General features: G+C 42.7%; 1 protein-coding gene across 2 annotated transcripts in view; it reads left to right on the forward strand.

The window, feature by feature from the left end:
• gab3 (GRB2 associated binding protein 3) overlaps positions 1-20,275 on the forward strand; it is a 140,378-nt gene extending 120,103 nt beyond the window's left edge. For both annotated transcript variants that reach the window (XM_068047394.1, XM_068047395.1), the window contains exons 8-10: positions 8,002-8,107; positions 13,111-13,224; positions 13,692-20,275. In XM_068047394.1, the coding sequence (XP_067903495.1) occupies positions 8,002-8,107; positions 13,111-13,224; positions 13,692-13,832 (361 nt within the window). In that variant the 3' untranslated portion in view covers positions 13,833-20,275. The remainder of the gene's footprint in view (positions 1-8,001; positions 8,108-13,110; positions 13,225-13,691) is intronic.
• Positions 20,276-22,459: the final 2,184 nt, after the last annotated feature.

Below are 22,459 nucleotides of genomic sequence, written 5' to 3' on the forward strand. Positions count from 1 at the left end.
TCTGTTACCATGTCCCTTCCCTACTATTGATGTCAGGCTAACTGGCCTATAGTTCCCTATTTCCTCATTTCCTCCTTTATTGAATAGTGGGGTTATGTTTGCTTCCGTCCAATCCATGGGGACTCTCCTAGATCTAAGGAATTCAGAAAGATCAAAACTAATGCATCCACTATCTCTGTAGCTTCCTCTTTTGAAACCCTTGGATGCAGGCCATCAAGTCCAGGGTTTTGTTGACTTTAAGTCCCATTAATTTCTCCAGTACTTTTTCTTACTAATAATAATATTCCCAAGTCCTCATCTCCATTAGACTCTTGGTTCCTGTCTATTTCCAGAATGATTTTGTGACTTCTACCATGAAGTCAAATACAAGTATTTGTATAATAAAAGCAAAATACTGCGGATGCTGGAAATCTGAAACAAAAACAAGAAATGCTGGAATCACTCAGCAGGTCTGGCAGCATCTGTGGAAAGAGAAGCAGAGTTAACGTTTCGGGGTTCCGAAGAAGGGTCACTGACCCGAAACGTTAACTCTGCTTCTCTTTCCACAGATGCTGCCAGACCTGCTGAGTGATACAAGTATTTGTATAATGCCTCTGCCATTTCCTTTATTGCCCATTATAATTTCATCTGTCTCTGCCTGTAAGGGACCCATGCTTACTTCTGTTAATCTCTTCCTTTTTACATACCTATAGAAACTCTTACCATCTGTTTTTATGTGGCTTGCTAGTTTACCCTCATTCTATTTTCTCTGTCAATCAATTTCTTGGTCATCCTTTGCTGAACTCTGAACTCCTCCAATCTTACTGCTCTTTCTGGCAACATTAGAAGCCTCTTTCTTTAATCTAATAGTATCTTTAACTTCTCTTGTTAGCCATGGTTGGACTACCTTTCCCATAGGGGTTTTATTCTTTAAGGGAACGTATATTTGTTGCAAATTATGAATTAATTCTTTAAATGTTTGCCTTTGCTTATCTACGGTCATAACTTTTACTTCAGTTTCCAAATCTACCTTACATTGGGAATTACATTTGAGACCTTCTTGGATGTTTGGCCTTGTTCTCCATTAATCGTAGAACCTTAAAGCAGGAAAAAAGGCCATTCGGCCCATCATGTAGCTGCCAGCTCTTTGAAAGAGCTGTGCAGTTTAGTCCCACACCTCAGCTTTATCCCCATAACCCTGCAAATTAATCCTCTTCAAGTACAGGTCTAATTGCCTTTTAGAGGTTTCTATAGAATCTGCTTCCACCACCCTTTCAGGTAATGCATTCCAGATCTTAGCAACCCTCTGTGTGAAAAGAAATTCTCATTTCCCCTCTAGCTCTTTTGCCAATTATTTAACATATATGACCTTTGATTACCAACCCATTTGCCAGATGAAACCGTTTCTCCCTACTTATTCTATGAAAACCCTTCACCATTTTGAATTCCTCTATTAGGTCTTCCCTTAACCTTCTCTACTCAATGGCGAACTAGCCCAGCTTTGCCAATCACTCCACATAACTGATGTCTCTCGTTACTGGTAAAATCCTGGTATAGCTCCTCTCTATCTTTTCCAAGGCCTTGACATCCTTCCTAAAATGTGATGCCCAGAATTGTACACAATACTCCAGCTAATGTTTAACCAGTGATCTGTAAAAGTTTTGCATGATTTACTTGTCAAGTATCCTGTACTTTCTTAGCTGCCTTATCAACTTGCCTTGCCACCTTCAAATATTTGTGAATATGCACGCTGACACCTCAGTGGAGGAGTTCTGTTTACTGTCTGTGGATCAGGTATTATGTTTAATGTTATCTCTCAGGATATATTTTTTTCTTTTAATTGAGAAACAGTTTACCAGTAACAACATACTTTCTCAGTAGTCCAGATGGCAACTTACCTTTGGACAGAAGGTTTGAACATGCTTATTTTCAAGCTCCTCCCCCCAAAATACATTCATTTTACACAGTGTTGATGGTTTCTTATCTTCTGGTGGATTGGTGGGTTGGGAAGTGGAAGATATGAAACTGCTGATGCTCAACCAGCATTTGAAAAATCTAAAAAGACTATGTATAATTCAGGGTGATGACCATGAAAAATGAAAGCCTTTTGCAGATCAAAAATCTGTCTAACTCAGCCTTGAATATATTCAATGACCCAGCCTCCACTGCTCTCTGGGGAAGAGAATTCCAAAGATTAACAACCCTCTGAGAGAAGAAATTCCTCCTCATCTCTGTCTTAAAATGGAGACCCTTATTTTGAAATTGTGTCCCCTAGTTCTAGATTCTCCCATGCGGGGAAACATCCCCTCAACATCTGCCCTGTCAAGCCCCCTCAGACTCTTATATGTTTCGGTAAGATCACCTCTCATTCTTCTCAGCACCGTTGAGTATCGGTCCAATTTGCTCAACCTTTCCTCATAAGCCAGCCCCTGCATCCCAGGAATCAGCCGAATGAACCCTCTCTGAACTGCTTCCAATGCATGTATATCCCTCCTTAAGTAAGGAGAACACAGCCCTGTTTCACGCCACTCAGGATAGGAAAGGGGACTGATGAGGTGCCGCTATGTTGAATTGTGCCTTTCATATTGACATGGAATGAGGTGATGACACTTAGTAGCTTTGGTGGACATCCAATCTTTTCTAGTAGTCTGAAGAGACCACGTCTGCTGACTCGGTCAAAGGCTTTGGTGAGATCAATGAAAACAATGCAGAGGGGCATCTGTTGTTCGTGGCATTTCTCCTGTATCTGACGAAGGGAGAACAGCATGTCAATGGTTGATCTCTCTGCTCGAAAGCCACACTGTGCCTCAGGGTAAATGCGCTCGGCCAGCTTCTGGGCTGTGTTCTCGCACCCACACTTTTTGGGATTTTTTTCTCCCTGCTGCTCTCACATGCGTTCAAGTCTTCAGAAAAAGGAATTTTCCTCCACACAAGATCAGGGGGCAGGTTGTTCAACCTTGCCCGTCTAAGAGCGAAGTCCAAAGTACGGAAAGTCCTCATCAGGGAACTCCTCTTTGCTGACGATGCTGCTTTAACATCTCACACTGAAGAGTGTGTGCAGAGTCTCATCGACAGGTTTACGGCTGCCTGCAACGAATTTGGCCTAACCATCAGCCTCAAGAAAACGAACATCATGGGACAGGACGTCAGAAATGCTCCATCCATCAATATTGGCGACCACGCTCTGGAAGTGGTTCAAGAGTTCACCTACCTAGGCTCAACTATCACCAGTAACCTGTCTCTAGATGCAGAAATCAACAAGTGCATGCGAAAGGCTTCCACTGCTATGTCCAGACTGGCCAAGAGAGTGTGGGAAAATGGCGCACTGACACGGAACACAAAAGTCCGAGTGTATCAAGCCTGTGTCCTCAGTAACTTGCTCTATGGCAGCGAGGCCTGGACAACGTATGTCAGCCAAGAGCGAGGTCTCAATTCATTCCATCTTCGCTGCCTCCGGAGAATACTTGGCATCAGGTGGCAGGACCGTATCTCCAACACAGAAGGCCTCGAAGCGGCCAACATCCCCAGCTTATACACCCTACTGAGTCAGCGGCGCTTGAGATGGCTTGGCCATGTGAGCCGCATGGAAGATGGCAGGATCCCCAAAGATACATTGTACAGCGAGCTCGCCACTGGTATCAGACCCACCGGCCGTCCATGTCTCCGCTTTAAAGACGTCTGCAAACGCGACATGAAGTCCTGTGACATTGATCACAAGTCGTGGGAATCAGTTGCCAGCGTTCGCCAGAGCTGGCGGGCAGCCATAAAGGTGGGGCTAAAGTGTGGTGAGTCGAAGAGACTTAGCAGTTGGCAGGAAAAAAGACAGAAGCGCAAGGGGAGAGCCACCTGCGTAACAGCCCCGACAAACAAATTTCTCTGCAGCACCTGTGGAAGAGCCTGTCACTCTAGAATTGGCCTTTATAGCCACTCCAGGCACTGCTCCACACACCACTGACCAGCTCCAGGCGCTTACCCATTGTCTCTCGAGATAAGGAGGCCAAAGAAGAAGTAAGGAGACCAAAACTGTATGCAGTAATCTAAGTGTGGTCTCACCAATGCCCTGTACAGTTGTAACAAGACTTCCTACATTTGTACTCCATCCCCCTTGCAATAAGTGCTAACATTCCATTTGCCTTCCTAATTACTTACTGTACCTGCATGGTAACTTTTTTGATTCATGTACAAGGATACCCAGATCTCTGTAATGCAGCATTCTAGAGTCTTTCTCCATGTAAATAATATTCTGCTTTTCTATTCTCCCTGCCCAAGTGGACAACCTCACATTTCCCACATTATACTCCATCTGCTAAATTTTCGACCACTCACTTAACCTATTTCTCTTTACAGATTCTTTGGGCTGAATTTTATTAGTGCACTGCACATCGCAGCGTTGTGCTTTGAAGTTGGCAGCCTTCAGAAATGGAAGCGCCGCCGCTGAGCCCCCGCAATATTTCACGTGGGGGGCTCATTTAAATGGAGGGGGTGGAGTGGCCGCCATCAATGACCTAAGGGGGCGGCCGCTCCATCCCCAGGAATGGCGTCCAGCGCAACTGTGCAGGCGCCGGTGCCATTTTTAAAGGGTTTCAAGCCCTTAGCAAAAATTTTAATTTTTAAACGAACATTACTCTGGCAATTGTCATAAAAATAATCAAAATCTGGAGGTCCTTTCCCAACCTCCCCAATGTTTTTCTAATTGTCCTATATGATGATCAATAACTTTATTCCCACCCCGAACATTCCCCCCAACCTAGTCACATTTGCCCTCCAACCTCTTCCCACTATCCCCACAGCCAATAAAAAAGGTTTTCTCCACTCCCCCCCCCACCCCCCCCCCACCCCTGCCCTGATAATTTCAGTCCTCCAATCTCCACACCAGTGTCTCACCTCGGAACTCTGAACGGAGTTCTGAAGGCGTATGAGTTGCGGCTGGCAGCCATAAAATCATCGTGGGTGGCCACCGGGACAAGGTATGTTGATTTACACCTTTTCTTAATTAATTTTAATATTTAAACAAAGGCCCCGCCGCCAAATCTGCACCGAGGCCTCGCTGCTGCCGGTAAAATGTGGGATCTTCTCAGCGCCGGGGGTCGTAGTGGGTCGCTCCCGCAAGTGTTTTACGAGCCCCCCGCCCCGACGGTGATGGGCTGCTAAAATCCAGCCCTTTGTGTCCTCTTCACAACTTGCTTTCCTACCTATCTCTGTATCATTTGCAAATCTGGTTACAATACACTCAGTCCCTTCATCTAAGCCATTATTATAGATCGTAAATAGTTGAGGACCCAGCACTGATCCCTGTGGCACTCCATTAGTTACAGTTTGCCAACCTGAAAATGCCCCATTTATTCTCACACTCTGTTTCCTGTTAGTTAGCCAATCCTCTATCCATGCTAATATAAGACTCCCAACAACATGAGCTCTTATCTTGTGTAGTGATCTTTTATGTGGCACCTTATCCAATGCCTTTTGGAAATCCAAATACAGTACACCTACTGGTTCCCCTTTATCCCCCCTGCTTCTTACATCCTCAAAGACCTGTAATAAATTTGTGAAACATGATTTCCCTTTCATAAAACCATGTTGACTCTGCCTGATTGCTAAATGTTATGTCAATACTTCTTTAATAATGGATTCGAGCATTTTCCCAATGAAAGATGTTAGGCTAACTGGCCTATAAGTTTCTGGCTTTCTGCGTCCCTCCTTTCTTGAATAGAGGTGTTACATTTGCTGTTTTCCAATCCGCTGGGACCTTTCCAGAATCTAAGGAATTTTGGACGATCACAACCAATGTATCCACTATTTCTGCAGCCACTTCTTTTAAGACCTGAAGATGCAGGCCATCAGGTCCAAGGGTCTTGTCAGCCTTTAGTCCCATTAGTTTTCCTAGTACTTTTTCTCTTGTGATAGTGATTGTTTTAAGTTCCTCTCTTCCTTTTGCCTCTTGATTTTCTGCTATTATTGGGTTGCTTTTGGTATCTTCTACTGTGAAGACAGATACACATTGTTTGTTCAAATAATTGTTCAAAGTCTTTGCCATTTTCTTGTTTCCTACTATTAATTCCCCAGTCTCATTCTCTAAGGGATCATCATTTGCTTTAGCTACTCTGGCCCATTTTATATATTTGTAGAAGCTTTTACTGTCTGTTTTTATATTTCTTGCAGACTCTAATTTCTCCCTCCTTATTTTTTTGCCATCTTCTGCTGGTTTCTAAAACTTTCCCAATCTTCTGGCCTTCCACGAATCTTTGCAGTATTGTACACCTTTTCTTTCAATTTGATATCATCCTTAACTTCCTTAGTTAGCCATAGATGGTGCATCCTTCTCATGGAGTCTTTCTTTCTCAATGGAATATATCTTTGTTGAGAGTTATGAAATATCTCCTTTAATGTCTACCACTGCTTCTCTACTGTTTTATCTTTTAACTTATTTTCCCAGTCCATTTTAGCCAACTTCATATCCTTGTAATTGCCTTTATTTAAGTTTAAAGCACTAGTTTCAGACCCAAACTTCTCACCCGCAAACTGAATGGGAAATTCTATCATGTTATGATCACTCTTGCCTAGAGGATCCTTTACTATGAGGTAATTTATTAATCCTGTCTCATTGAGCATTACCAGGTCTAAAATAGCCTGCTCCCGGGTTGGTTCCAGAATGTATTGACCTAAGAAACTGTTCCTAATATACTCTATGAACTCATCCTCGAGGCTACCTTTGCCAATTTGATTTGTCCAATCTATATGAAGATTAAAATTGCCCAGGATTATTGCAATACTTTTCCTACAAGCCTGCATTATTTCTTGATTTATATTTTGTCCTACCGTGTAGCTACTGTTAGGGGACCTATAAACTACTCACACCAATGACTTCTTTCCTTTGCTATTTCTAACCTCCACCCAAATTGATACTACATCTTGATCTTCTGAGCCATGATCATTTCTCACTACTGTACTGATCTCATCCTTTATTAACAGAGCTATCCCACCTCCTTTTCCTTTCTTCGTATCCTTCCTACCACCTAGAAGAACAAGGGCAGCAGGAACATGGGAACACCACCACCTGCAAGTTCCTTTCCACGCCATACACCATCTTGACTTGGAAATATATCACTGTCTCTTTCATAATTGCTGGGTCAAAATCCTGGAACTCCCTACCTAACAGCACTGTTGCAGCTATTAAAGAAGGCAGCTCATCACCACCTTCTCGAGGGCAATGAATGCCCACATCCCATAAACAATTTGTAAAAACATTATAAACTGCAAACCAAAGTATTTTTCCACATTTCTTTCCTCCTCTCCCTAAAGAATGCCAAATCTTGGTACAGTAGTTTCACAGGAACATGCATTCCTCTGGTACCTGACTAAAGTGGCCAATCTCCACACGAGTCTGGAGAGTACCTTTAAAATATTTTACCATGGAACATTTCACAGAAAGCACAATTCAATGTCTGTGTACTTGCACCTATTAGAAGGCATTCACTGGATAGCAGACAGTACCCCTTCCTTTTCTAGCTCTGAGATAGAAGAAGCCAATAGTAATACCAAAGCAACCATCCTAATTGAGATCAGCATTGATCACCAGGAATTGATTTTGGGATCTTCTGATATGTACGGCTCAGATGCAAAGTTTAACTATTAATTGATGTTGGTGCTCAGGTTTGTGCAGATGACAGTAATGACTGTAGACCTTCGAGCTACTTTCTAGGGCAGAATTGAAGGAAATTATTGTTTCACTCTGAACAATTAAATTATCAAATAATCATTTGCTCAATCAATTTTAGATTTTTTTTATTTTAAAAAAACATTCAAAATCCATGTCCAAATGTTACTGTTATGTACAATAGGTTATTTTGTTAGTGGGATCTGGATAAAAGGTAGGTAAAAGGAGTTGAGGTACAGATCAGCCATGATCAAATTGAATTGTGGAACAGACTTGAAGGGCTGAATGTCCTGTTTCTATGTGTAATTCTTCAGTGATGTTTGTTGTGCGGAGATCTTTAATTGCACTTTTTCTTTTTCTTTTTTCAGCAGGTGGAGTACAGCCAACTGTATCACACCAGAAAGTCAGTGTAATTCAGCCAGAAGCTTTTACAGCACCTTCGATGGGGAGAACGAGGAAAATTACACTGTAATGGTAAAAAAAACATGCATGTAGTCATAGTCCAGTACATGTGGAATAGTGTAGCCAGTCATGGGAACAATTTCCTCTGGTAATCCATAGGATAACATCTAGCGCCTGCTCTGCTCAGGACAGCCAAATTTCTGGAAAGGATTCTTAACTAGACATAAATTCCTCATTAGCATATGCAAGAGGCCTATTTTAGGGGGCCATTCCAGATGCATGGAAATTGGCAAGACCCAATTGTGGGTTGGATGTTTTCCACTTCTCCCTGGGGTGTAGAATGTTATGCCCCAAAATTGGTCCTTGTTGTACCCTTTATTATACCTGTAAAACCCCCTTACCGATCACAGTCTTAGTATAACGTTTCAATAGTAAAAGTATAGCTAAGGAAATGAAATGTAACCCACAGTAATATTGCAGAACCCAATAGGCATTTTCCAGGTAAGATGACAGAAATCAATGAGCAAAATTGTTCGCTGTGGTGAAGTGTCTGAATTTACATGCATCACAAGCTAAAATCTAGGAAATGAGGGGTAAGAAGGGAAGCTTTGTTTTCTTAATCAAAGAGTAATTCAGACCTAGAGCAAGTTATCATGGGAAGACAACTGAAGTGATCAAATCCCAGTGATAGTCTATTATCAATAAACAGATTAATAAACATTCTTATTTCAGAATTAAACTTTTTAAAAAGGTGTAAAGTTCTTACTGTATAATTGTCAGAAGCAGTTTTTGAAATTAAACTTAATATTTTGCATTGTCAATTCATAAGTAGTAGGCTGCCTGTTATGACAGTATAATGTTTTTGAGACACCAGTACATACAATCAGAGTAATGAATATACAATATTTTACTATTTAAAGAAGAAAACTCATGAATGAATAAGCTGTCTGGCCTTTTACCTGCTCTTGATCTTTTCACTGGGAATTGCCAGCATAATTCAATTTCTCTACTCCCCTCACTCTAACCTACCTCCCTCTGACTTTGCAGCACTCCAATCCCTCAGGTCTAACCTGCATTACAACAGTGACTTCAAAAATGTTTCATTGGTGTAAAGCACTTTGGAGTGTCCTGAGACTGTGAATGGCGCTATATAAATGCAAGTTTTTCCTTTCAGCCCTGACATTGTCATTAAACCTGCTGACAAGGGTGGTGCTGTTGTTGTTTGGCTGAATGCCAGCTCTCCGTTGCCTCTTACCTCCCCCTGGACCATGATCCTGCAACTGAACATCAAGTTATTGCTTCCCAGTTCATCACTTACCTCAATTCCTCTGGAGATCTATCCCCAAAGGCCTCCAACCTCAAAGTCCCCCAGCCCCACACAGCCTGCATCTACCTCCTTCCCAAGATCCAAAAACAGAACTGCATAAACAGACCTATTGTATCAGGCTGTTCTTGCCCACGAATCTGAGTTTTTCCTATCTTGACTCTTTTTTTTCTCCCCCGTCCAGTCTTTTCTGACGTACATCTGCAACTCTTCTAGCACCTTCTGCCATTTAAACTGCTTCCAGTTTCCTAGCCCTATCCTTCACCTTTTTGCCATGGATGTGCAGTCCCTCGATACCTCCAACCCCCACCAGGATGGTCTGAGGGCCTCTGATTCTTCCTTGAACAGAGGCCCAATCAGTCCCCAAACACCACCACCTCGTCCATCTAGCTGAACTTGTTCTTACATTGAACGACTTCTCCTTTGACTCCACTCACTTCCTCCAAACAAAAGATGTCATGGGACCTGTATGTGTCCTAGCTACGCCTGCCTTTTCATGGAAAATCTGGAGCATTCTTTGTTCCAGTCCTATTAGGTTCCCACCCTCAACTCTTTTTCCGTTACATTGATGACTGTTTCAGTGCCGCTTCTTCCTCTCGCACCTAACTTTCGTTTAACTTTGTTTCCGATTTCCATTCTTCACATGGTCGAGCACCAACTCTTCCATTCCCTTCTTTGCCTTCTCTATCTCCAGCTCTGGGGATAGGCTATCAACCAGTATCTACAATAAGCTCTTCCACAGCTACCTTGATTACACTTTCCTCCCACCCTGCTTCCTATAAGGACTCTATTTCATTCTCCCAGTTTCTCAATCTCTGCTGCATCTGTTTTGACGATGCTACCTTCAATATCAGTGCTTCCAATATATCTTTTTTCCTCACCGAGGATTCCTCCCCACAGGCCCTCGACTGCTTCCCACTTCCCCCATTTCTACTACCCAAGTGAGATGCCACGACCAAATATATCTTCCCCTCGCGTCCCTGTTCAGCCTTCCAAAGTGATCAATCCATTTGTGACATCCTGTCCCATTCTTCAATCACCGCCAACACCTGCTCCCCTTCCCACGGCACCTTCCTAAGTAAGCACAGGAGATGCAACAGCTGTCCTTTCACCTCCTCCCTTCCCACCACCCAGGGCCCCAAACACTCTTTCCACAAGGAACAGTGATATACTTGTACTTTTTGGTGTACCTTATTCGTTGTTCACGATGTGTTCTCCTCTACGTTGTGGAGAACAAATGCCGATTGGGTGATCACTTTGTTGAACACATCCATTCAGTCCACAAGCAAGACCTTGAGCTTCCAGTAGATTGTCATTTTAATATTTTAATTCTCCATCCCAATCCCACTCTGATCTCTCCATCCTCCATCTCTTACACTGTTCCAACAAAGTTCAATGGAAGTTTGAGGAACAGGTCCTCATCTTTCAGTTAGATATTTTATTATCTTCCCGACTCAATGGGCCGAATTTTTCAGCAAGGCCTGAGGTCCTGCTGCCAGGACCAGAAAGGGGAGCTGCTGGCACATGGGTGGGGAGCATACAGGAACTTGTAATCCAGTGGCAGTCAGCTAATTAACTGCCGGGAGGCAGAGGAGCCATCCACTCAGGTGGTGGCAGTGGCAGGAGGTCACGCTGCTGGAAGTGATGGCACCATATTTAAAGGGCTGCCAGCACTCTCTCAAATTGTTCCTCTTGCTAAGGCAGCACTGTTGAAGCCCTGAGGAAGAAGGTTCTTTGGAAGAATGGCAGAAGGAAGATCCTGGGTGGCCCCCCCGGTTCATTGATGCCTCCCTGCAGGTTCTCCTCCAGGTTACTCAGTTAGAAAGGTTCTCTTCCCCTGGGAGAGGAGAAGAGAGCAGCCCACCAGACCAAGCAAGCCTGGACGGAGATCACAGAGGAGGTTAGTGACCATGGGGACATTGCTCAAACCTATCTGCAGTACTGCAAGCTTATCAATGATGTCATGTGATCCACCAAGGTGTGTGTTCCACACATTGCTTCCTTACAGCCTTTTGTGTGACTAGGCATGAGGGTGAGATTGGTAGAAAGGGCATGCCCACCCAGACACTTGCAACAGCCAGGCAGCAACATTGCCTGTCAGAGACATGGCACCCTGTCTTTGAAGGGCCCCGGTCAGTCAGAGATGACTGCTGCTTCTGAGTGGCCGCATGCTGGAGGCATTCCTGAGGCACCATCATGGACAGTCAGGGTGCCATCAGCGTCTTGATGCAGCGATTAGCCGCAACCGGGAGATCCCATACATATCTCCATTGGATTCTTGGAATGATCCTGAAGCATAGAAATTCAATGCCACAGTGACCTTCAGTGCCAATGGCTTTGGGTGACCACGACTTCCCATAAGGCTCAGTCCTCCATCATGGCGCACAGCTCTGTGATGGCATCCCTGGAGCGGTGCAGTCTTCAGCGACACTGCTGCTCCAACAGTTGAAGATAGTTGAACCTCAGATGGTAGACCATCTCTGGAGGGTAGCCTCTTCTATTCACAGAAGGCTGGTTACGTGCCCCTGTGTGCCCTCCTCCTGCACCTTCCGCCCCTCTCCACCTCCCCCCCAACCCCCAGCCCCCTCCCCAAGACTGGAGCTCCTTTTGGCCCTCAGGTTGCTGCTGTCCTGCTCCCTGTAACTGCAGCTTTCTCCCTCTCTGCTCTGCCTCACTGAAGGTCCCAAATGAATGATTCCCATGGCAGGGTGCACTCAGTTTCCAGAGCCTCTCACCCCACCCCCACTTAATTCGCACAAGTGCCATTTCCGAGATGACACTCTAGTAGTATGCCACCGATGTGCTGGCAACTTTGCCCGCGCTGTTTGACCCTCCCTGCCACGCCATACTAGCATTCACAATGGCTGCCATCTGGAGCCAATACTAACCTCCCGCTAACTCACTGCCTCGTTATACCTAGCGAGGCTGTGAATCCCCATGTTTGCCGTGCACTCTTGCAAAATTTGAAATTCCTGGTAAAATTGCAGTTAATTGCCTGTTTAACAGGCGCAGTTACCTTCCCACTGCGTTAGTGCACAAGGTCCTCCTGCCATGACAGCCAACCTTTGGAATATCTGGTTGCAATGTGAAGACGTCATGCTTCCATTTAACACCTTTCGTTGCGATATCCTGACTCTTAGCCTGTTGCCATTGCTGGGAAAATTCAGCCCAATATTTGAGTTCAACAATTTCAGAACATAACCACTGTTCCTATTTTTTCAGACAGCAGGTGTTGATGATGATTCTGCTGTTGCCATTCACACCTCCTCTAGACCCATCTTTTGTTTTTTTAATTGTCCCATCACCACCTGCTTTTGCCTTGTACCATCACCCTTTTTATCATTTAACCTCTCCTGTCTTCCACACCTTTCATTTTGTTCTTTCCTACCCTCCCTCCTTTCTGTGCCTCTGTTCTTGCTTAAAAACAAAAAACAGTTTGCATTTATATAGCACCTTCAATGTAGTAAAACGTCCCAAGGCACTTCACAGGAGCATTATCAAACAAAATTTGTTTTCAAACAAGAACTCTTACATCTCTAACATTTTCCAACTCTGATGACATGTCACAGGCCTGAAACGTTAACTCTGTTTCTCTCTTCACAGATACTGCCAGCCCTGCTGAGTATTTCCAGCATTTTCTATTTTTATTTCAGACATCCAGCATCTGCAGTATTTTGCTTTTGAATAAATGATAATTGTTATTAAATGCTTTAATTCTTGGATTTGATTTTTTTATATATCTTTTCCCCAGGAACGATCAAGCTCTGTATATAATGGTAGTGGAAGCACCCACTGGCCTCGAACATTAAACCTTGACTATCTAGCCTTAGACTTCAATGCCACATCTCCCTCTCCTGTTCAGAAGGTATTTGGACCAGATTTTGCTTGATTGGGTTATATTAATGCAGATCAGTTTGCTAGTTGAGATATATGTAGCAATTATAACTGAATGAAAGCACACATCTAGACATGTTCTCAATAAATAATACCCCCAAAAAACTATGCCAATTTTTTAATGCAAAATGCCAATTGTGATAGTAAACTAATGAGTGAAAATGAGAAAGGAATGAGAGAGAAAGATTTAGAGAAAGTGAGTATGCGAAAATAGGAATGTGAGAATGTGGGATTGCAAGAGAAATTGGGAGAGAGAGAGCGAGCAATAAAGAGTGAGGAATTGTATGCAAGAGTGCAAAAAAGACAGTGAAATAAAGTAAAAGAGTTTGCAAGAGTAAAAGCATATGAGAGAGAGTAAGAGTGAGAAATGGTATCAGTTAAAGACACAACACTTCTTGCTCAGCATTTAATTGATTGCTTTTATGGTCTTATACACAGAAGCCGTTCCTTTCATCCATGCTGGAAGAGCGGGTGGACTATGTCCAGGTAGATGAACAGAAGACACAGGCTTTGCAGAACACTAAGCAGGAGTGGACTGATGTGCGGCAATCTTGTAACCTGTCAAAAACTTTAAAATGACTACAACGAAACTTTACCAGCGATAGAATAATATGCAAACTGGACCAATCTGGTTCTCGGAATAACAGATTATAGGAGTGAATTTTTTTTTTAAATTAAGTGAACGTACAATGAAAACTGGCAGCCTGCTTATTGCTGACTCAGTCAGAGATACAAAAAAAGAATTGTATTTCTAACAATGATGCCACAGCATTGGTTTATTTTGAACAATTTTCAGTTTATGTTTTGACAGCAATTATTTTGGTCAAGTACTGTATCAAATACAAGTAAGAAGAATGCCAAATGGTTTTAGTAGCTGATGGAGTAACCCTTATATTTTTTCATTGAAAATACGTTGTGAAGGGTCAGAGACCATAGTGCAGGGCACAACCAGGTTAAAAAAAGAGTAAAAGAGAAAAACACAGTAAAATTAGCAAAGTGATTAGATCACACCCATCTTGAATTTTAAAAGCCTGTCGATTATAGGAGAAATAAAAGATTTAAGGAGTTTCATAGTTTTGAAGTAGTATGAGACTCCAGTGAGTCCAGATTTCAACACAATGGAAATATAGAGAAGTTGAAAACTGTGCAGGACGATATTTCTGGAGCTGAGAGAGGAACAAGACAGGAAAGTTGAGAGGAGCATAAGTATAATAGTGTTGATCACAATGGGAGTGAGAGAAATCTTGGAGGCAAAGTCTAACAGAAGCAGGCAACAACTTTTGTTATATCCAGAAGTGCAGAAGAGCTGTCAAAAGAGCCTCTCCATATATGAAAGCAGTATTGAAATCTTAAACGAATAGCAAGAAGTCTCAGCCTTGAGTAAGTGAGCAGAGTATAACCACTGATATTGGTATTTTGAAGAGGTGGTTTCCACCACCTTGGGCACCAAAGATAATGTCAAATATACCAATTTAGTCTTTTGGTTGGACAGTAATCATTCATAGGCTTAAGGTTTATAATTTTTTTTTTTACAATTTTTGAATTTAGTTTGCATCCTAAGAGTAGGAAAAGAGAAACCCCTATGAAATCAGATTGCAAAAGTGTTTGGAAAGTTGTAGTGGAGCTGCTGGACAGTTCTACAGGTCCTGGTGACATATGTACTAATTATCTTCATCTAATGAAATAGAAATTTCTGCCTCGTTCTAAGGTTCCTCTTTTTGCTGGAATTATTATGACATTTATTGCACCGGTTTATCAGGTAACTGTTTCTTCAAATTGCACAGAAGGGCTTATCCTAGGTCAGCAAGAGAAAAAGAACAGGATTTCAATTTAACTCAGGAATAGGAACATCAGTGATGATAAAACAAATGCTAGAAATATGAAATAAAAAACAGAAACTGCTGCAAATGCATGGCAGGTCCAACAGCATCAGAAGAGAGAAAAGACATCTTCATGTCTTAGATAGAGACCCTTTGTAAGAATAAATGAAGAACCTCCAACCAAAATATTAGTCTCTTACAGGTGTTGACTGATCTGCTGTGTATTTCCAACCAATTGGACGAGATTTTTTTTTTAAAGAGATACAGCACTGAAACAGGCCCTTCGGCCCACCGAGTCTGTGCCGACCATCAAACACCCATTTTATACTAATCCTACACTAATCCCATATTCCTACCACATCCCCACCTGTCCCTATATTTCCCTACCACTTACCTATACTAGGGGCAATTTATAATGGCCAATTTACCTACCAACCTGCAAGTCTTTTGGCTTGTGGGAGGAAACCGGAGCACCCGGAGAAAACCCACGCAGACACAGGGAGAACTTGCAAACTCCACACAGGCAGTACCCAGCTGGAGCTGTGAGGCTGCGGTGCTAACCACTGCGCCACTGTGCCGCACTGTGAGTTTAACTCACTCAAAACCTATTCACTTCCACCGAGTTAAAATCTGGCCCGTTTTAATATTTTGTTCCTTTTATAGAAACATCAGCAGTCAATTGTAACTTTTCAGGATATTTATGGGCGAACAGACTAAAAGAAATAACTGTCTGACCCCACCTTTATCAAGTCTAAACCTGGTTCAACTCAATAGAGGTAATCTCCCTTTCTCGGGCTAAATAGCAACCTGAAAATTATTCTGTTCCATTTTCCTCTTCGGATATAAACAAATCCTTTTTATACAAGCAGAAAAGAAAATGTGGGCAGGTGTGGGCATGGTTTAGTGTGGTGCAACTCTTAAAATCTGAAAATGATTATATCCTTTAAACCAACAGGGCCTCCAAATTGATTTGTGAGATATTGCCCTTTAGCCACTTTTTCCCTAACACCTGTTTTCCCGTTGAATTTTTTTGTTTTACATAGGACAGGTGAGAAAGGATTGTGTAAATAGCTAGATTAAGCAATCTTCCCTCTGAAGGCACTGATTCTCGGTGAGGTACAGTTTCCAATACCTCACTAAGTTATTATTCTTCATGTGCTAGATAATGTCAACAGGTTATTGAAGCTCGTGGGAGATGGGGGTTAACATCACAGCTGAGCCCTATTCAGTTCTCACCCGCATACACACTGGGCTGAATTTAGTCAAGCCAGCAGGGGTCCGGCGTCAGGCTGAAAGGCATGGGAAACCCTGCCTCGGCATTTCGGTGCCCAACCCTCTCCCCCCGTCACTATTCAACAGAGCTCGGGCAATTAACAGCCCAGCACTGGGATCTCCATCCATTTAGGGACTGGGATCCTGCCTCCAAGAGCTGCTGGCCAATCAGAGAGCCAGCAGCTCAGTAGTATCAGCAGCACCATGAGGAGTGGTGGCCACTACAATGTTCAGTGTGGCACTAATCCCTCAAGATTAAATAGTGGGCGGAATTTAATGGGACCCCCACCCCCAGAGATGGGCTAGGAGGAGAATTGCAAAGGAAAGTGGTGGTTGGGGGGAGGCATCACACCTTGATATAGTCGGGGATAGGAAAGGTGAGTGAGGTGGGTCACCAGGGCCAGTCCAGCAGGCCCTGGCGAAGGGGGAGGGGAGGATGGGCGATGAGGGCAGAGGTGTCACCGGAGGGGTGGCCTTTACCACCAGGGGCCCTCTATGGGTCACAGAGGAGGACCCCCACAAACCTGCAGGCAGGTTTAATTCCAGTGACAGCAGCAAGAGACCCTTAAGTGGCTAGTTATTGGCCACTCATGGGCCTCAATTGGTCTCTGGGTGGGGAGGCCATTTTCGGCCTTTCCTATCCCCGACTATATCAAGGTGTGATGCCTCCCCCCCCACCACCACTTTCCTTTGCAATTCTCCTCCTAGCCCATCTCTGGGGGTTGGGGGGGGGGGGTCCCATTAAATTCCGCCCACTATTTAATCTTGAGGGATTAGTGCCACACTGAACATTGTCTTTACACACTAGGCCATTGAGGAAAACCAGTAGTCAAAGACCGCAGGCAGATTTAATATGCTGTTAGATAATACAATGACTAGCTCCATGTATGTTAATCTGGAACTATTTGTATCACAATTTCAGAGTTAACTCCTTGTTTTAAATTTCCCTTCCATCAAGCAAGAAAAGAGCAAAACCTGAATCATAAATATCACATTTTAATACGAAAGAATTCAACTTTTTACAAAATCATACTGAACTGTCGACCAAAGAAAAATCAGAAACCAATGTTTTCCAATTTTTCCTCTTTTACCAAAGATAAAGCTTCATTCTATCTATGAACAACAGCAATACGAGCACTTTTTCATTTCAGGAACAATCAGATAACCAGAATAAAACCAATCGTGTCAATGTTATATTCAAAGAGCTTGTATCCATAAAGTTATCCCAACCAATGCTAAAATGACTCCTCTCCTAGGGGTTGAAATTGCACTGTGCATATGCATTCATACATTCAGATTAAATTCCTCTGATATTTTAACAAGGGCATTAACTCATGATGATTATTGCACAGTGCCGTTTCAATCTCTTGCAGATGGAGCCCTATCTACAGTAACAGGTAAATTATCAGAACAAAAATATTTCTACTTCCTTTTATGGCTTCTCACCTCTTAACCTTGTTGTAGTGACAAGGGCAGCTAAGCAGGTGAGAAGCTGCTTTTGGTGCTAAATACAGTAGAACACTATTTAACTGTACATTCTACAGTTTCTACCACATGTCATCATTCACGTGACCAACATCCTTTCTGTTGAAGTAGAAATAATAATGCCATATGGCACTAATTTTGCTAACATTTTATCAAATGTCTACTTGAGGGCCACTGCCAGGAATGCATTAACTCTTGGGATGCAGGTCTGCAGCAGGAATTTTCCATATTGAGCTCCTGACTTCTGTCATGCTCCTTCGTGTAGCTGCCAAAGAGAGACTGGGCATCTCCACACAGAAACAAAGAAAAAAAACTGTTCTCTTAAATAGTTCTATTTAATTGCTCTGTGAAAGATGGAAAAATCCTACCTTTTAGCAGCATTCCAAAAAAAATGAAAATCTACAAATTTGGGAAATCTGGAATAAAAACATAAAATGCTGGAATTACACAGAAAATCACAGCCTCTGTAAAGAGAAATAACTTTTAGGGTGTGCAGCATTCATCAAAATTTCTTCCAATCTTATTAAAATTTCTTTCTATCTTTATCTCGGGGCAAAGGTTATGAAGGAACAATGAGCAGAGTCAGGTAAATGGGTTTGGGTTACAGATCAGCCATAACCTAAAGGAATGACAAAACAGGTTCAAGAGACTGAATGGTCTTGTCCTGTTCCTAAGATCCTAATTTAATCTCACCAGTTCAGCAGGAAACAGAAAAGATGAATGCTGGTAAATTGCATTAATATCTGCTATTTGACATATGGATTCAACAAAGCAAAAATGGCAAGGGATACATTGTTCACATGAACAGAAATAGCAAGAGCTGAATGTAGCATGGACCTGGGTTCAAATCCAGCTCTGATTAATGGAGTGAAAGTCGTTGTCTATTGGCTACAAGAGTCTTTCTTAAGGTGTTTCTTACTCCGTTCAGCAGCTAATGAGTTTAATGGAAAATATAATGGGGCTGAGTATAAAATGGGTGACTGATGCAATAGCATCTATTTCCCAACAAACATATTGGGTTAAAATGACCCCATTCAGTTATGATGAAGGATGCAAACCTGAAACATCAGAACCTGTCTTTTCTGTCTTTACAGCAGATAACGGACCGGCTCTATATTTCCTTCACCTTCACGTTTTTATTTCTAATAGCATTCCCTTGTATAGGGACCAAGAGTAGGAGAAGGAATAGCATTGAATTCCAACTCAGTTAACATCTTAGTCAGACAGGCTATAAATCGAGCATTGGAGCTATACGGAGACTCAAGGACTAGAAGTGTTGGAGAGTGAAGCAGCGAATTACTGCCAGGTTGTAAAAGTATAACTGCCTAATGGCATCTTCATGTTATCAGGGATTACTGTGCAAATCACAATAAGAGGTGCTTGATGTTGTGGAGGAGTTAAACCACAGATATCAAATGCTGTCTAGCAGCTGCCAAAAACAATAAAAATCAACCCACTTAGAGTCAGCCAAATAAGTAAATGTCAAGTTGCACTGAGCTCTGCAGAAGAAAGGGTTACAAAGTCCTAGTACTGTTCAAGAAGAGATAAATTATCAGTTGTTTGAAAGACTAGAGCTACCTGTCTTATTTTCTAATCTGCTTTTTAAGAAAAACACTGAACTATCACATGAATAAATTCATGAAAGAAGATCACATTGTTTAAAAAAAAGGTTATTCTCAGTAAAAAACAAAACAAGGGTTTGTCTCAGTATGAAATATGTATCTGAATCTTGTTCCTATTTACCTCGGAAACCATAAAATCAGAAGATAGGTGAGGAAGAACACACTCACCCACTTAGAAAAACCTACAGTATCTCATCAGCACATCCAATGGTTTCTTAAATGATTCTGGGTGTCCGTCTCCATAACCCTACTCAGAACTCAATTCCAGGTGTTCATCACAAATTATGTGAGGAACTTCAGAACATAAGTCCAAAATTTGGCACATTGAACCTGTGCCCTCACATCCCTTGAAATATTGCTGTGCATGAAATGTTTCTACACCTGGTATATTATACTACAGATGTTTCACAATGATAGGTGCATTACTGCACAGAGGTTTTTATAACTTTTACACAGTTGTGCAAAAGAAGCATCCTATTGTTTTATGCCCTTCTATTGTGTTCAGGAAAGGAGGTTCTGCTCTTTTTTTTGGGCGGGGCCGGGTGGTGGGAGAGGGAGCAGTTACTTTGTTGTCCTTTAATGTCCCAGGTCAAAACATTACACAATTATCAACAGGTTACTTAGCCAAAAAACCTAATTATGAGACCTCCCCAAAGATCAGTTTTCAGAATAAAGGGATTTGACTGGAATCACAGATTAGGAAGGGGAATAGATTGGGGCAAACTTAGTTCAGAATCTTCCCATTGTCTGTTCGTTAATTGTAAATATTTGTATATAAAGATCTGTAAAATATTTGTTAAAATAAACTGTGTGTTGTGCTAAACATCTCCACTACACTGTCTGTAAGTTTAAAGTAACTCTCATTGTGAAGTTAATGGTGTACATGCACAACCTAACTGCATTTTGCAAAAGAAGAAATGATTGACGTGAGATCAACCATTCTCAAGAATGGGTATGTCAAAAAGAAAAATACCTAGTCTCTAATGAATCTACTGAACTTCAGGTGAAATTGCCAGAATTTTAAACTAGTTGTCAAGTCACAGGGCTAGAAATTGGTGTGCCCCAGTTTTCGGGCATGACAGTCATGATTTGTGACCTGCCTGCAACGATTCCGAATGAAATGGGCAGCATGTAAATTTGGTGCACCCACCTCATCTGCACGATTGTACGGGTTCCATGCTGCTTCCTTCTTTTTGGCGCTGCTTCTGTGCTCAGCAGGAGGCCGAACAGCGTTGTGCAGATACCATGTGGTTCAGCCAGCCTGCTCTTTTCAAAGGTAGGCTGTCCCTCTTAAAGGGAAGTGGCACTGAAAACAATTGATGGAATTTAAATGATGGACGATTGAATACCAGGGAAGAGACAGGGTTCCCGGGTGATGGATGCGGCACTGGAGGCATTAATAGTGGAGCTGGGCAGGAGGAGTGATGCCATGGTTCTGCCATGGGCCAGGAGTCCCTCAAGGACCATATTCAGAAGGGAGTGGGAGCAGGTGGCCAGGGAGGTCAGTTCCCAGCATGATGTCAGGATAGCACATAGTCACAGCTTTCCGGCACATGCTGGGGATATCCTGGTGTGTCCTTTTCCTGAAAGAACACCACACGGGCTGTGTAGGAAGTGACTGGCAGCGTGCCACTCCCTAACAAAGTGGCTTCTGTAGTGCCACTTCCAGCGGCAATGAACTTTGCACCTCTGAAGTTTTACCAGTTCCTGTTTATAATACTGATGAAGGAAAGGAATAATTGAATCAAGTTTGATTCTTGTTCTGTACCAAGTTAGTTGAATCAGCTGGGCAGGCATGGGCTAGAAACGTGGGAAAATCAGCCTGGGTTCCTATTCCTGAAGGCTGTCCAGACCTCCATTGGAAAGTGTATATATATGCATGTGAATATTTGGTACGAAAAAGATGATACGCTCCACAATTAGTTAACTCACTGTATAGGATCACAACTTGCAGAATTGGGATTTTGCATGGTACTGGAAGGCTGCAAGCACCCATGGATTCATACCCCAACATGAATCATTGTTTTCAAGACAGGAGGACAGAAAAATTGGGAAACGAAAAAGCAAAGGCATTTTTTTTTACTATTCTTGACAATTTTGATATTTGCCTGAAAGTGACGGTTAAAAGTTATAATGCTATAATGACCAGCATCGTTCTTCATAGATTCATAGAGTCATAGAGTTATACAGCCCATCATGTCTGTGCCGGCCATCAAGCACGAACTATTCTAATCCCATTTTCCAATACTTGGCCGGTAGCCTTGTATGCTATGGCGTTTCAAGTGCTCATCTAAATACTTCTTAAATGTTGGAAGGGTTCCTGCCTCTGTACCACCTCTTCAGGCAGTGCGTTCCAGATTCCAACCACCCTTTGGGTGAAAATTTTTTTCCTCAAATCCCCTCTAAACCTCAAGCCCCTTACCTTAAATCTATGCTCCCTGGTTCTTGACCCCTCCGCTAAGGGAAAAAGTTTCTTCCTATCTAACCTATCAATGCCCCTCATAATTTTGTATACCTCAATCATGTCCCTCCTCAGCCTTCTCTGCTCCAAAGAAAACAACACTAGCCTTTTCAGTCTCTCTTCATAGCTGAAATGCTCCAGCCCAGGCAACATCCTGGTGAATCTCCTCTGCACCCTCCAGTGCAATCACATCCTTCACATAGTGTGGTGCCCAGAACTGTACACAGTACTCCAGCTGTGGCCTAACTAGCATTTTATACAGCTTCATCATAACCTCCCTGCTCTTATATTCTATACTTCGGCTAATAAAGGCAAGTATCCCACATGCCTTCCTAACCACCTTATCTACCTGTGCTGCTGCCTTCAGTGATCTATGAACAAGTACACCAAGGTCCCTCTGACCCTCTGTACTTTCTAGGGTCCTACCATCCATTGTATATTCCCTTGCCTTTGTTAGTCCTCCCAAAATGCATCACCTCACACTTCTCAGGATTAAATTCCATTTGCCACTGCTCCGCCCATCTTACCAGCCCATCTATATCGTCC

This window comes from Heterodontus francisci, chromosome 15 (assembly GCF_036365525.1).
Source record: "Heterodontus francisci isolate sHetFra1 chromosome 15, sHetFra1.hap1, whole genome shotgun sequence".
NCBI lineage: Eukaryota > Metazoa > Chordata > Chondrichthyes > Heterodontiformes > Heterodontidae > Heterodontus > Heterodontus francisci.